Source organism: Paramormyrops kingsleyae, unplaced genomic scaffold (assembly GCF_048594095.1).
Source record: "Paramormyrops kingsleyae isolate MSU_618 unplaced genomic scaffold, PKINGS_0.4 ups367, whole genome shotgun sequence".
NCBI classification, from domain to species: Eukaryota; Metazoa; Chordata; class Actinopteri; order Osteoglossiformes; family Mormyridae; genus Paramormyrops; species Paramormyrops kingsleyae.
In genome coordinates this window covers 1-16617 of record NW_027326304.1, presented here as the reverse complement: position 1 = coordinate 16617, position 16617 = coordinate 1, and the positions used below count along the sequence as shown (strand labels likewise).

Here is a 16617-nt window from a genome sequence, read left to right as displayed (position 1 = left end):
CTTCTTGTATCACACTGAAGGGGCTTATTTCGCGATAATTAGTACAACGTGACTAACATTTTAAACATACAAGTAGTAGCGGCTAGGGGTTATTACTTTGGAGCGGTTATTATTTGAAAAGAGCGGTTATTATTTGAAAAGAACGAACCTGCAAATGTCTCAACTGACCAATCAGAATCAAGCATTCCAGAGAGTCGTGTAATAAGCGGGATAATGTACAGGCAGCCGGTAGTTATCGCGAAATAAGCCCCGACCGTGTGATCAGGACCCGACGCCAATGTTTCAAATTCATATTCATGTCCAGTTTTTTTCCTTATGTGGCAAGTAGCCGTGTAAGTAAGGGATAATGTACAGGCAGCCAGTAATTATCGCGAAATAAGCCCCTTCAGTGTGATACAAGACTCTCCGCTTCTTGTATCACACTGTCGGGGCTTATTTCGCGATAATTACCGGCTGCCTGTACATTATCCAGTTTATTACATGGCTACTTGCCACATAAGGAAAAAAACTGGACATGAATATCAGAATAACTTTATTGTCATTGTAACAAGTACAACTAAATTAGGTGCAGTCCCCATGTCGGACATAGAGAATTATATAAATAAGGAAAAATAAAATAAGGAACAAACATATGTACCCAAATACAAAAACATAAATTATAGTCAGTGTAGACAACATTAACTCTACACGAGACAATATATGAATATGAATTTGAAACATTTTCTTGGCATATTTGTTTTAAATTAACATTTTTATCTTTCGGCGAAACGATATAGTACGACGTGACTAACATTTTAAACATACAAGTAGTAGCGGCTATGCGTTATTACTTTGGAGCGGTTATTATTTGAAAAGAGCGGTTATTATTTGAAAAGAACAAACCTGCAAATGTCTCACCTGACCAATCAGAATCAAGCATTCCAGAGAGTCGTGTAATAAGGGGAGGTTAATGGCATGTCCCAGCAGTATATATATTGGGGTGTTTTGCATGTTTTTCTAATTGCTTTTTCGACATGGAGACTCCAGCGAAGAAAATGAGGATGGACACAGACGTAGTCAGTGGCTATATCCACTCTATCTCAGCATTAAAATTCACCACTAAAAACAGAGGTTTTTTTAATGCTGTACTACAGACTGGACGTGAAGAATTTCACGATGTGACCATCTTCAGTCCGAGAAAGCGTGCGCTGTTCAGCCAAGCTTCAGATAATGGCACGGCAATACGCCTGACACATGTCAGAAAGGCTTTGAGTAAGTATTGCTTTACAGAGCACAGTTTTCCAGGACATGGTTGTTACTGAGTATGTATTAATGTCTGTTGGTTTTTTTTTTTTTTTGGTAGGTTTTAAAGGCACGTCTGACTTCGACGTGATGGGGAACCAGTTGACCGAGCTGTCTGTAACGAAGGTGACGTTTCCTTTTCGGAAACCTGCAGCACCCGTTAGGCAGACACTGGTTGATGTCACAGCTCTGCCGGCAGGCAAGAAGGTGCGTTTAAGAATAAGTTTGCAATGACAATGTACACCTTTTGTAAAATTTCGCTATTTCTGGATGAGAAGTTTAGAAAAGTAATGACTGGTGTTCATTCCTATAGGTGCCTTTGGTGAAAGCCAAGGTCGTGGCAGCGTCATTGCAGAAAACTGTAAGCATTAGAGGCAGCGACAAAGAGGTGAAGAGATTCACAGTCTTTGATGGAACTGCCCAGATGAGTCTTTGCGTTTGGGAGAGACTGATCCATGACGTGGAGGTTGACTCATCTTACGTCTTTACGGAGCTTTCGACTAGAGTTTTTGAAGGGAAAGTGGAACTAACAACAACCGTAGAGAGCATGATTGAGAAGATCTGCGATTTGGATGTGGGAGACGCGGACGCTGTACAAGAAGAGGAATCGGTTGTGACGGTGAAGGCTTCCATATGTGGAGCTGAGATTAAGGCAAGCCTGAAGTGTGCCCTGTGTGGAAGCCGGCAGGATACTTGGGACAGCCAGAGCAGGTTTGCACGATGCCAGAGCTGCAGGATGCTGCAGAAATCGGGGGCATTTTCAAAAGTATTACGCGGAACTTTAAAAGTGAAAAATGATGACGGCGCAGATTATACATTGACTGTCGGACACTGTACTCTGGTGGACTATTTAAAACGACGGAATATAACATCATTAATGGACAAAGAGGAAGCTATTGAAGAGCATCTTCTTTTTGAGGAATGCCTTCAGTTCTCTTTTGACGACGAATGCAACGTTTCTTCTATTGTAGACATTGCAGATAGCGCAGTCCCTTCGTCTAGCTAGAGATGTGATGACTCGCCGGAGTAGTTTGTTTTGTATTAGCGTGTTCTGTTTTTAGTTTAATATGTTTGTTGTGTTGCTCTGACAGTCTGAGCGTGAAGTTTTGAGGTTTTTTGTATAAAGTTTGTGTAAATAGCAGTAGTATATGACTACTTGTACTGTACATTACTGTTGCTGTGAGCGTGACGTTTTGAAGTTTTTTGTATAAAGTTTGTGTAAATAGCAGGTGTATAGGGCTACTTGTACTGTACATTACTGTTGCTGTGAGCGTGAAGTTTTGAAGTTTTTTGTATAAAGTTTGTGTAAATGGCAGTAGTATGGGACTACTAATTGTACTGTACATTACTTCTTGTTTGACCTATTTATTTGTGACATGACAGTTTGTATTACATGAGAAGGGCGAATTCGGTTGTATTTTGGTTTGTGTTTTATGTGTTATAAAGTAAAACCACGTCAAATTGACTGTGAATGTTTCATGTTTTTGAAGTTGTTTGGGTTTAAAGGCAAATCGTACTATGGGAATGTTTGTTTGTGAACTTCATTATGATTTAAAATGTTCTATTTATTGAGAGGAGAGCATATACATACTGTATGTAGCCAAATCGACCTCTCATGAAAATATACTGTTCATTTGTATAGCGCATTTTCATAACATTAAATTGTGTCAAAGCCCGCATTTTCTGAGCTAATGAACAGTGCAGGCGATTTGCTTAATTGTATTTTGTTAGACTACACTTATTACAAGCTTGCCAAATATGTTAGTTTCACAGTCTAATATATCAGAAAATGTTTGTAGTTTAGAATATGTAATTACAACATATTGACACACATTTGCCGACAGGGGGACGTGTTTTTACGGTTCTAATTGGCTGCCGTACTGTACGTGACCGCTTCCAGGTGTCCGCTATACAAGGCTTGTATTTTAGATTTTGCTGCTGGCGTTGCAAGAGGTAAGTGTATTTGTAATATTGTCTGACGGCAGATCTTTTTAACTGTAGTTTGTTTACGATTTGGTGTTTTCTGTTTTTAGATGGTTTAAGTTGTGCTAAGGTTTCTTTAGTATCATTCTCAGTTCAGTCTTGGTTTTACAAAAGCAATTAATAATCGCTGGGAAGCGTTTATTAAATACGCGTGTCTGTCGTACAAATCGATTGTAGGTTTGCGACCGAAACTAAACGCATAATGCAGTCCAGTTTTAATGTTTTAGATAGGCGTACCTCAGTTTTAAATAAATAAACTTTATTTTCGTTTACTAACATTTAGCCCGGACTGCCTACAATAAGACATGTTATCGGGTTAAGCAAAAACGAAGCATTCTGAAACAGCCAGGCGATGTTTGAAATCTTGATGTTTTGAATCCTTCTGTGTTATTAAAATTCGATTAGTAGTTATTGTTTACAACAAGGGATTTACCGCAAACGGACGCAAATGATTGCTTTTTGGTCAGTGTCGGAGTTGTACTTTATTACTTTTTTAATTGGGTTATCATATGCTCTTTGTCAGCCGAAGGTGTTTTTAGTTGTATGTTAAAGGTTTGCTGCTATATGCTTTAAGAGCTAAGTCTGTGGAATTTATTAATTTAGACTAAACTAACTTCATAAAGGGATAAGCTGGTTAAGCATTAATTCGGCATATCGGCGAAGACGCCTTTCTCTTGTTTAAGCTCAGTAGACATTCGCCGACAGGGGGATGTGTTTTTACGGTTCTGATTGGCTGCCGTACGTGACCACATTCCCCCGCCACAGCAAGGCTTGTCTTTTTGATTTTGCTGGTCGCGTTGCAAGAGGTAAGAATATATGTAATATTGTCTGACGACATATCTTTTTAATTGTAGTTTGTTGACGACTTGCTGTTTTCTGTTTTTAGATGGTTTAAGTTATGCTAAGGTTTTTTTTAGTATCATTCTCAGTTCGGTCTTTGTTTTATAAAAGCAATTAATAATCGCTGGGAAGCATTTATTAAATACGCGTGTCTGTCGTACAAATCGACTGTAGGTTTGCGACCGAAACTAGACGCATAATGCAGTCCAGTTTTAACGTTTTAGTAGTTTTAGAGCGCCTGTTATTACTTAGGTATTATCTGCGGTTTAATTGACTATAGGCCTACTCGGTGAAGACTAAAAAGCGGACAAACAGTGAAATATAGCCATGAATATAAATAGTTTTACGAACGGCTGGGGTCAGTTTCAGAAAGCAGCATTTCCTCTTTCGCTGGATTGCTTGTTGTTGGATTTTAGATAGGCGTACCTCAGTTTTAAATAAATAAACTTTATTTTCGTTTACTAACATTTAGCCCGGACTGCCTACAATAAGACATGTTATCGGGTTAAGCAAAAACGAAGCATTCTGAAACAGCCAGGCGATGTTTGAATCCTTCTGTGTTATTAAAATTCGATTAGTAGTTATTGTTTACAACAAGGGATTTACCGCAAACGGCACGCAAATGATTGCTTTTTGGTCAGTGTCGGAGTTGTACTTTATTACTTTTTTAATTGGGTTATCTAGGGTGACCAGATAATCCATGTCAGGGAGGACACATTGAGCTAGGACAGGATTTGTAAAATACCATTTAAATTAAAAGGACCTGGATCTCAGTTAAGCACCGAATTCTTGCTGTGTGCTGATTGATCAGTCTCCTATAATCATGCATATGCCACTAATGTTAATGTGTAACAGCTGGATGAGTTTTTCAATCAAACCAGTCAAAGCACAAGAAGAAGTGAGCTATTTAGCCAAACACAGGTGCCTTTCAGTTTTAAAGTAGTTTGTAAAACCTGGAGTAGCTTAAAGTGTCCTCCCTGACATGGATTATCTGGTCAGCCTAGGTTATCATATGCTCTTTGTCAGCCGAAGGTGTTTTTAGTTGTATGTTAAAGGTTTGCTGCTATATGCTTTAAGAGCTAAGTCTGTTGAATTTATTAATTTAGACTAAACTAACTTCATAAAGGGATAAACTGGTTAAGCATTAATTCGGCTTATTACATGGCTCTCTGGAATGCTTGATTCTGATTGGTCAGTTGAGACATTTGCAGGTTCGTTCTTTTCAAATAACCTCTCCAAAGTAATAACGCATGGTCACGTGGTACTATATCGTTTCGCGGAAGGGTAAAAATGCTAATTTAAAACAAATATGCCAATAAAATGTTTCAAATTTATATTGATGTCCAGGTTTTTTCCTTATGTGACAAATAGCTGTGTAATAAGCGGTATAATGTACAGGCAGCCGGTAGTCATCGCGAAATAAGCCCCTTCAGTGTGATACAAGGCCCTCCGCTTCGCGTCGGGTCCTGATCACACTGTCGGGGCTTATTTCTGCGATAACTACCGGCTGACTGTACATTATCCCTTACATAGCGGCGAAGACGCCTTTCTGTGGCGGACATTTTGTTTGTGCTCAGTAGACATTCGCCAAAAGGGGGACATGTTTTTACGGTTCTGATTGGCTGCCGTACGTGACCGCTTTCCGGTGTCCGCCATTGCAAGGCTTGTCTTTTAGATTTTGCTGCTGGCATTGCAAGAGGTAAGAATATCTGTAATATTGTCTGACGGCACATCTTTTTAATTGTAGTTTGTTGACGATTTGCTGTTTTCTGTTTTTAGATGGTTTAAGTTATGCTAATGTTTTTTTAGTATCATTCTCATTTAGGTCTTGGTTTTATAAAAGCAATTAATAATCGCTGGGAAGCAGCCACACCAGCCGCAATAATCGCTGGCCACCAGCCACACCCAAACCATACAGGTGCCATGGCCATTTCAATCAGACAGCTATATCTCAGGCATGCCTCAGCCAATCATCACCAAACTTTAATATGTCGTGTAGGATAGTACTCCGGAAGGGCCGTCCAAATTTGGTGCCGATCGGTCAAACGGGGGCGCTACAACCACTGTCCATATATTTCTAAGACCCACCTTAGCAAATTAAGCTGAAATGTCCTTATTTCTCATAAAACCTTGAAAGAAGTGTTACCTTTCCCTTCACCTGAGTCTATATTTTTTATTTGCTTTAATTTTTCACCAATTTGCCTCATAGAACATTATCAGACTTAATTTACACATAAGAAGGCCTGAAAGTATTGAATACAATTTCTAAAATGGAGCGCTGACTCCACCTGCTGGCCACACTATTTCCATGCCCATTTCATTCAAATAGCTATATCTCTGGCGTGCTTCATCCAATCCTCACAAAATTTGACGCACATCTGTGTTACTAGACTTCAGAAATACCTTCCAAGTTTGGTGGCAATCGGTCAAACGGGGGCACTACAGCCACTGTCCTACTATGTCTAAGACCAACCTTGGTTAATGCAGCTGAAATCTGCTTATTGTTTATTTAAAAATTAAAATATTAATCACCTTTCCCTTCATCTGAGTCCATATTTTTAATCTGCTTATATTTTCCTGCCATTTGACTTTTACAAATCTTTCAAACTTCAATCTTTCTTCAGGCTGTGTACACTGCAGCAATTACAATTTTATAATAAATTGGCCAGCAGGTGGAGTCAGCGCTCCATTTCAATAATGCCTTCAATACTTTTAGCCTTTCTCCTGTCTAAATGTACGACCTAGAATAGGATACAGCATGATATTACTGCTGTTACATGTCACACTACGCAACTCAGCACTTTGTTAAGAATATGCAACACAGCCTATGTTTACACAGGCAGTATAACAAAGCAACTCTGTAATATCTAGACTTACCAGACCAGGTATGAAGGTCCCTAAATCTACCAACTAGTCAGGCCATCTGACCCAAACCATGCATTCAGTCAGGCTAAGGCACTCCACCACAGGGTTCTACATTCTGTCCTACATTTGCTGACCTTTTAGACCGATAATATTTAATCTATATCCTGATTTCTACCTACTACTGAGACCATCTGACCAAAATAATGCATTCAGTCAGGTTCAGGCACTACACCACAGGGTTCTACATTCTTTCCTACATTTCCTGACCTGTTAGACCGACACTAAACAATCTCCATCCTGATTTCTACCTGCTACTCAAACCATCTGACTGAAACAAGTTCTGTTCTGTCTGACATCTGCTGACCTGTAGTTCTGTCTGACTTGTTAGTACCCTCCTCTACAGTTTGCCCTACATCTCCTGTCGCAATAGAGCTACACTAAATCTGCATCCTGTTATGGCAGTCTAATTCTGTCTGACTTTCTACTACCCTGGTCACCAGTCCTCTGCCGTTATTGCTCTATTACTTGTCCTACCTGTCCTACTTGTCCTACCTGTCCTACTTTTCATACCCTTTGGACCCTTCAGTAACTGCCTGCAGTTTCTAGTTATTAAGGGTCCAAAGCACGTAGTGCTATGGAACCTTATTGTTTTTGTTAGGATTATTATTATTTTTATTATTTTTCTTCCCTAAAACTGAATGCCCAGCCTAAACCGTAAGTCCTAGGCTGACCAAATTTGGTCGGATGATTGGAATTCCTACCCACTACTCAGGTTGTCCGACCCGTCCGACTCAGCCAGAGGGGGGCGCCGTAGCGCCCCCCAACACGTTTCGGTCGATATCTCCTGTCCTGGTTGTCCTACAGTCGAAATTCTTGTTTCTGCTGATACAGACGGCCATGCTCTACCAAAAAGTCAATGGGACCATAAAGCTCCGCCTACTTAGATTTTTTGCTAATTTGCATATTTTGCAAATACTACTTATCTCTTAAAGTCCTAGCTTGTCCTACCAAGTCAGACAATTGAGGTGTCAAACGAATCAGAACTGTGAGCTGATCAAGAATCATCCACAAATTTCAGACTTTGCTATGTCCTACGGCCATTTGCCACGCCCAAACAATGTCCATATTTGTCCCATTTTGGTCTGATGGCTATAACTTGGCCGTGCCTTGGCCTACCTTGACCAAATTTGATATCCTACCTCCCTACACCATTCTGGGGACACGTTCCAGGGCGGGCTGCATTTCGTCCATAGGGGGCGCTACAATGAAAAACTACCAATATCTTCTGACTGCCTTGGCCAATCGAACTGAAATTTGGAAGGTATGTACTAGGACGCAGCCTGAGGTCAGTCACATACAATGGTAGTCATGAGTCCTGAAACAGTGGCCGCCATCGACCAATCAAAATCAAGCAGCAATTTGACTGGCTTAATGATGACCAATCCAAATCAAATTTAACTGGTACATTTGTCCTCTGACCCTTAGCCCACCCTGTAAAGGACATCTCATTAGGCCAGATGGGGGCGTGACAGCACCCCCATCTGCATTTCTGCCTATTTCTCCAGAACTGCCAAGCCTACACTTAAATTTTATTGCCAGTCCAATTTATTATGTCCTGAAGAATCCAACTGCATATAGAACTTGGTTCTCCATCTTTGCATTTTTACATGATTTATATTTCTCTGAATACAGGTCATTTCATTGACCTCCTGGGATTTTCACCACACCTACATAAGTCTGTTGTCATTTAAATCAAGAGACAGTCCTTTTAAAGACTTAGGGAAAAAACATAAACTTTCGGTAAGGTACGGCCACCAGGCACACCCTGACTGTACTGCTGCCTTTCCCATTTCGATCAGACAGCTATATCTTAGGGATGCTTCAGCCAATCATTACCAAATATCTCTCTTTAATAAAGGGCTGTACCGCAGAGATACCCTCCAAATTTCGTGTCGATCGGTCAAATAGGTGTGCTACTTTCACTGTCTAAATGTGTCTAAAATTCACCTATGCTCATTTAGCTAAAATGAGTAACCAGATCAGGTAGGAAGGTGTCTACCAATCTCACACATTTTAACCACAACAACGGGTGGCTCAGTGGGCTAAACTTGTATGCTTGTAATCAGAGGGTCGCAGGTTCGAACCCAGCTTCGGTGGGTACTCAAGCTAAGCAGCCCGATGTGCACAGCATACCCTCCGTGAAGTGAGCTTGGGAGACGTGAAGGCATTTTCCCAACGAGGATCAATGAAGCTTCTATTATTGTTAATTTAGACGTGCTCAGGCACTACTCCAGAGGGTTGAACAATAATTATTTTTCTTCCCTAAAACTGAATGCCCAGCCTAAACCGTAAGTCCTAGACTGACCAAATTTGGCAACAAGATTCCTATTACTACCCACTACTCAGTCCCACTGACCCGTCCCAGTCAGTCAGATGGGGGCGCTACAGCACCCCGATTTGCATTTCTGCCTATATCTCCAGACCTGTCAAGCCTACAGTTGAAATTTATTGCCAGTCCAATTCACTATGTCCTGACGAATCAAACTGCATATAGATCTTGGTTCTACATCTTTGCCTTCTTGCATGATTTACAGATGTTTTGAAAACAGGTTTTTTTGTTAACCTCCTAGGATTTTTGACTAACATCCATAAATCTGGTGTCATTCAAATCAGGAGACAGTCCTTTTAAAGATTTACAGAAAAATCTTAAACTTTCGGTAAGATACAGCCACCAGCCACACCCTGACTGTACTGGTGCCTCGCCCATTTCAATCAGCCAGCTATATCTCAGGGATGCTTCAGCCAATCATTACAAAATTTGGCTCACTGATGTAGGACTGAACCACAGAGAGACCCTCCAAACTTCGTGTCAATCGGTCAATCGTGAGCGCTAAGCTACTGTCTATATACATCTAAGACCCACCTAGGCTCATTGAGGTACAATGAGTTTCCAGATCAGGTAGGAAGGTGTCCAGCGATCTCTCCAGTTTTACCAACAGCAGCGGGTGGCTCAGTGGGCTAAACTTGTATGCTTGTAATCAGAGGGTCGCAGGTTCGAACCCAGCTTAGGTGGGTCCTTGAGCTAGGCAGCCCGATGTGCACAGCATACCCTCCGTGAAGTGAGCTGGGGATATGTGAAGGCGTTTTCCCCACGATGATCAATGAAGCTTATATTATTGTTAATTTAGACGTGCTCAGGCACTACTCCAGAGGGTTGAACAATGATTATTTTTCTTCCCTAAAACTGAATGCCCAGCCTAAACCTTAAGTCCTAGACTGACCAAATTTGGCAACAAGATTCCTATTCCTACCCACTACTCAATCCCACTGACCCGTCCCAGTCAGTCAGATGGGGGCGCTACAGCACCCCGATTTGCATTTCTGCCTATATCTCCAGACCTGTCAAGCCTACAGTTGAAATTTATTGCCAGTCCAATTCACTATGTCCTGACGAATCAAACTGCATATAGATCTTGGTTCTACATCTTTGCCTTCTTGCATGATTTACAGATGTTTTGAAAACAGGTTTTTTTGTTAACCTCCTAGGATTTTCGACTAACATCCATAAATCTGGTGTCATTCAAATCAGGAGACAGTCCTTTTAAAGATTTACTGAAAAATCTTAGACTTTCGGTAAGATACAGCCACCAGCCACACCCTGACTGTACTGGTGTCTTGCCCATTTCAATCAGACAGCTATATCTTAGGGATGCTTCAGCCAATCATTACAACAGTTGGCTCACTGATGTAGGACTGTACCACAGAGAGACCGTCCAAATTTCGTGTCAATCGGTCAATCAGGAGCGCTACGCCACTGTCTATATACATCTAAGACCCACCTAGGCTCATTGAGGTAAAATCAGTTTCCAGATCAGGTAGGAAGGTGTCTACTGATCCCACCCGTTTTACTCACAGCAGTGGGTGGCTCAGTGGGCTAAACTTGTATGCTTGTAATCAGAGGGTCGCCGGTTCGAACCCAGCTTCGGTGGGTACTTGAGCTAGGCAGCCCGATGTGCACAGCATGCTCTCCGTAAAGCAAGCTGTGGAGATGTAAAGGCGTTTTCCACATGAAGGTCAATGAAGCTTCTGTTTTTGTTATTAACCCAGCCATTAAGACAGGCTTATGCACTACTCCGGAGGGTTCGATTATAATTATTTTTCTTCCCTAAAACTGAATGCCCAGCCTAAACCGTAAGTCCTAGGCCGACCAAATTTGGCAATAAGATTCCTATTCCTACCCACTACTTAGCCTCTCCGACCCATCCCAGTCAGTCAGAGGGGGGCGCCGTTGCGCCCCACAACATGTTTTGGTCGATATCTCCTGACCTACTTGTTCTACACTTAAATTTTATTGTCAGTCAAATTCACAATGTCATGCCAAATCCAGGAACATATATAGTCATATCTCATTAGACCTACGCTGAATCTCCATCATGTTATGGCTGACTAATTCTTTCTGACTGTCTACTACCATGGCCGCCGGATCTCTGCCCTTATTCCTCTACTGTCCTACCAGTCCGATCATCCTACGCTTTGGACCCTTTCGTAACTGCTTGCAGTTTCTAGTTATTATTATTTTTCTGCCCTAAAACTGAATGTACAGCCTAAACTGTAAGAGCTAGACCAACCAAACTTGGTCAGATGATGTCAATTCCTACCCACTACTCAGGTTGTCCTACCCAGTCCTGCCAGCCAGATGGGGGCGCCTTAGCGCCCCCCAACACGTTTCGGTCGATATCTCCTGTCCTGTTAGACCTACAATCGAAATTCTTTGTTCTACATATACAGACAGCAAAGCCCTACCAACTTGCCATTTGGACTATGAAGCTCCGCCTACTTAGATTTTTTGCTAATTTGCATAATTTGCCAATCCTACTTTTTCCTTAAAGTCCTGGCTTGTCCTACCAAATCAGACAAATGAGGTGTCAGACGAATCAGAATTCTCTGCTGATCAAGAATTATCCACAAAATTCAGACATTTTTATATCCTACGGCCATTAGCCACGCCCAAACAATGTCCAAATTTGGCCCGTTTTGGTCTGACGGCTATAACTTGGCCGTGCCTTGGCCTACCTTGACCAAATTTGAAATGCTACCTCCCTACACCATTCTGGGGACACGGTCCGAGGCGGGCCGCATTTCGTCAATAGGGGGCGCTACAACTAAAAACTGGCAATATCTCCTGACTGCCTTTGCCAATCTAACTGAAATTTGGTAGATATGTACTAGGAAGCAGCCTGTGGTCAGTCACCTACAATGGCAGTAATTATTCCTTAAAGAGTGGCCGCCATCAGCCAATCAAAATCAAGCAGGCATTTCACAGGCTTCTCAATGACCAATCTAAATCAAATTTGGGTGATACATTTGTGCTCTGACCCTCTGCCTAAACTGTAAAGGACACCTCACTCGGCCAGATGGGGGCGCAACAGTGACAACTTTTGCATTTCTGCCTATTTCTCGAGAACGGTGAAGCCTACAATCGACATTTCTTGCCAGGTCAATTCAGTACGACATGCCAAATCAAACAACATGTAGAACTTGCTTCTGCATCTTTGCGTTTTTGCATAATTCATATTGGTCTGAAAACAAGACATTTCGTTAACCTCCTAGGATTTTCACCAAACCTACACAAATCTGGTATCATTTAAATCAGGAGACAGTCATAATAAATAATTCATAAAAAAAATCATAAACTTTCCATGAGGTATAGTCACCAGCCACACACAAACCATACAGGTGCCATGCCCAATTCAATCAGACAGCTATATCTCAGGCCTGCCTCAGCCAATCATCACCAAACTTTAATATATCCTGTAGAATAGTAGTCCGGAAGGGCCCTCCAAATTTGGTGCCGATCGGTCAAACGGGGGCGCTACAACAATATAACATGTCTGTATAAACCTTGAAAATCAGTTCAACTTACATTTATCTCATTTCTGTTCTAGTGACATATTACTGGTTAAAATATTTTGTACTGCCAGTTCTGTGAGTCATGCCAAATCAAGACATATGCAATGCCCAATGATAGTCATTTTCATTCCCTTGTGATGTTTAATAACTTAATAAATAACATATTACTGTAACTTCTACAATATCCAGCCCAAGTAGGTCATTCTGGTAGTACATCAATCAGGACATTGCCCTTATGGATAATTCATAAAAATATCTTGACCTGTATGCTATGGCCACCAGCTACAACAAACCTGCACCATATCCATGCTCATTTCAATCAACCATCTGAATCTCAGCCGTGCTTCAGCCAATCCTCATCAAATTTGACGGCCTAATGTAGTAAGGGACCTCAGACAGACCCTCCAATATTGGTGCCAATCGGTCAAACAGGGGCGCTACAGCCACTGTCCATATATGTCTAAGACCCACCTTAGCAAATTCAGCTGAAATGTCCTTATTTCTCATAAAACCTTGAAAGAATTGTTACCTTTCCCTTCACCTGAGTCCATATTTTTTATTCACTTTCATTTTTCACCAATTTGCCTCATAGAACATTATCAGACTTAATTTACACATAAGAAGGCCTGAAAGTATTGAATACAATTTCTAAAATGGAGCGCTGACTCCACCTGCTGGCCACACTGTTTCCATGCCTATTTCATTCAAATAGCTATATCTCTGGCATGCTTCATCCAATCCTCACAAAATTTGATGCACGGCTGTGTTACTAGACTGCCTCAGCCAAGCTGCAAAAGACCTTCCAAGTTTGGTGGCAATCAGTCAAACGGGGGCACTACAGCCACTGTCATAATATGTCTAAGACCAACCTTGGTTAATGCAGCTGAAATCTGCTTATTGTTTATTTAAAAATTAAAATATTAATCACCTTAACCTTCATCTAAGTCCATATTTTTAATCTGCTTATATTCTCCTGCCATTTGACTTTTACAAATCTTTCAAACTTTAATCTTTCTTCAGGCTGTGTACACTACAGCAATTACAATTTTATAATAAATTGGCCAGCAGGTGGAGTCAGCGCTCCATTTCAATAATGCCTTCAATACTTTTAGCCTTTCTCCTGTCTAAATATACATCCTAGAATAGCATACAGCATGATATTACTGCTGTTACATGTCACACTCCCGCAACTCAGCACTTTGTTAAGAATATGCAACACAGCCTATGTTTACACAGGCAGTATAAAAAAGCAACTATGTAATATCTACACTTACCAGACCAGGTATGAAGGTCCCTAAATCTACCAACTAGTCAGGCCATCTGACCCAAAACATGTATTAAGTCAGGCTAAGGCACTCCACCACAGGGTTCTACATTCTGTCCTGCATTTGCTGACCTGTTAGACCGATACTAACTAGTCTATATCCTGATTTCTACCTACTACTCAGACTATCTCACCAAAACATTACATTCAGTCAGGTTCAGGCACTACACCACAGGGTCCTACATTCTGTCCTACATTTCCTGACCTGTTAGACGGACACTCAACAATCTCCATCCTGATTTCTACCTTCTACTCAAACCATCTGTTGTCCTACCTGTCCTACCTGTCCTACTTGTCATACCCTTTGGACCCTTCAGTAACTGCCTGCAGTTTCTAGTTATTATTATTATTTTTCGCGCCCTAAAACTGAATGCACAGCCTAAACCGTAAGTGCTAGACCAACCAAAATTGGTAATATGATGTCAATTCCTACCCGCTACTCAGATTCTCTGACCCAGGCCTGTCAGCCAGATGGGGGCGCTCTAGCGCCCCCCAACGCGTTTCAATCCATAGCTCCTGTCCTATTAGTCCTATAATTGAAATTATTTTTTCTGCTGATACAGACAGCTTTGCTCTACCAACTTGCTATTTGGACTATGAAGCTCCGCCTACTTAGATTTTTTGCTAATTTGCATAATTTGTGAAACTGACTTCTGCCTTCAAGTCCTACAATATTGGACCAAATCAGACAAATGAGGTGTCAAACCGATCAGTCCACTTAGCTGATCAAAATAGATTCAAGAAAGTCTGACATTTGTCTATTTTATGGCCACTACCCATGCCCAAATCCCACCTAAATTTGGCCTATTTCAGTCTGAATGCTATAACTTCTCCATACCTTAGCCTACCTGAACCAAACTTACAATCCAACCTCCCTGCTCTATCATGGGGTCAACATACAATGCGGCCCACATTTCGTCAATAGGGGGCGCTACAACTAATAACTGCCAATATCTCCTGAATGCCTTAACCAATCTAATTGAAATTTGGCAGATATGTACTATGTACAAGCCTGAGGTCAGAGAAGTAAAATGGCAGTCATTAGTTGTAAAATCCTGGCCACCATTAGCCAATCAAAATCAAGCAGCCATTTGACCAGCTAAACAATGAGCAATCCAAACCAAATTTTGGTTATACATTTGTATTGTGACCCTGAGCCCACCCTGTAAAGGACATGTCAATCTGCCATATGGGGGCGCTACAGCACATTTCTGCCTATTTCTCCTGAACTGTTAATTATAAAATTGACAATTGTTGCTTAAGCTATCCACTAGCTCATGACAAATTTAATCGTATAAAGAACTTCATCATATCTCTTGCCATTTTTGCCTATTTTGTAAAAGTCTTAAAACAGTACTTTTTTCTTATCCTCCTAGGATTTTCACCAAACCTACACAAATCTGGTATCATTTAAATCAGGAGACAGTCCCTATATAAAATTATTAAAAAAATCATAAACTTTCCATGAGGTATGGCCACCAGCCACACCCAAACCATAGTGGTGCCACACCCATTTCAATCAGACAGCTATATCTCAGGCCTGCCTCAACCAATCATCATCAAACTTAAATATATAATGTAGGATATTACTGGAGAAGGGCCCTCCAAATTTGGTGCCGATCAGTCAAACGGGGGTGCTACAGCAATATAACATCACTGTATAAACTGCAAAATCAGCTCAACTTACATTTATCTCATTTTTGATCCAGTGACATATTACTGGTTAAAATCTTTTGCCCTGCAAGTTCTGTGAGTCATGTCAAATCAAGAAATATGCAATGTCCCATGATAGTCATTTGCATTCCCTTGTCATATTTAAAAACTTAATAAATAACATATTACTGTAACTACTGCAATGTCCATCCTAAGTAGGTCAATCTGGTAGTATAAAAATCAGGACACTGCCCATATGTATAATTTATAAAGATAACTTCACTTGCCTGTACAGTATAGCCACCAGCCACACTGAACCTACAGCATTTCCATGATCATTTCAATCAAACAGCTAAATCAGAGGAATACTTCATCTGATCATCACCAAATTTGACCCACTAATGTACCACTGCACCTCAGACAGACCGTCCAAATTTGGTGCTGATCGGTCAAATGGGGGCGTGACAGCCACTGTCCATATATGTGTAAGACCCACCTTAGCAGATTCAGCTGAAATGTCCTTATTCCTCATGAAACCTTCAAATAATTGTTACCTTTCCCTTCAGCTGAGTCCATATTTTTAATTTCCTTTCATTTTTCACCAATTTGCCTTATACAACATTATCAGACTTCATTTACAAATGAGAAGGTCAGAAAGCATTTAATATCATTTCTAAAATGGAGCGCTGACTCCACCTGCTGGCCACACCATTTCCATTCCCATTTCATTCAAACAGCTAAATCTCAGGCATGCTTCATCC

General features: G+C 41.0%; 1 protein-coding gene across 1 annotated transcript; it reads left to right on the top strand.

Annotated features, from left to right (window-relative positions):
• Positions 1-468: 468 nt before the first annotated feature.
• LOC140587574 (uncharacterized) lies at positions 469-2753 on the top strand. Its single transcript, XM_072708826.1, has 3 exons — positions 469-1251; positions 1343-1488; positions 1595-2753. The coding sequence occupies exons 1-3, from the start codon at positions 1014-1016 to the stop codon at positions 2285-2287; spliced, it is 1077 nt and encodes a 358-aa protein (XP_072564927.1). The 5' UTR covers positions 469-1013; the 3' UTR covers positions 2288-2753.
• The last annotated feature ends 13864 nt before the right edge of the window (positions 2754-16617 follow it).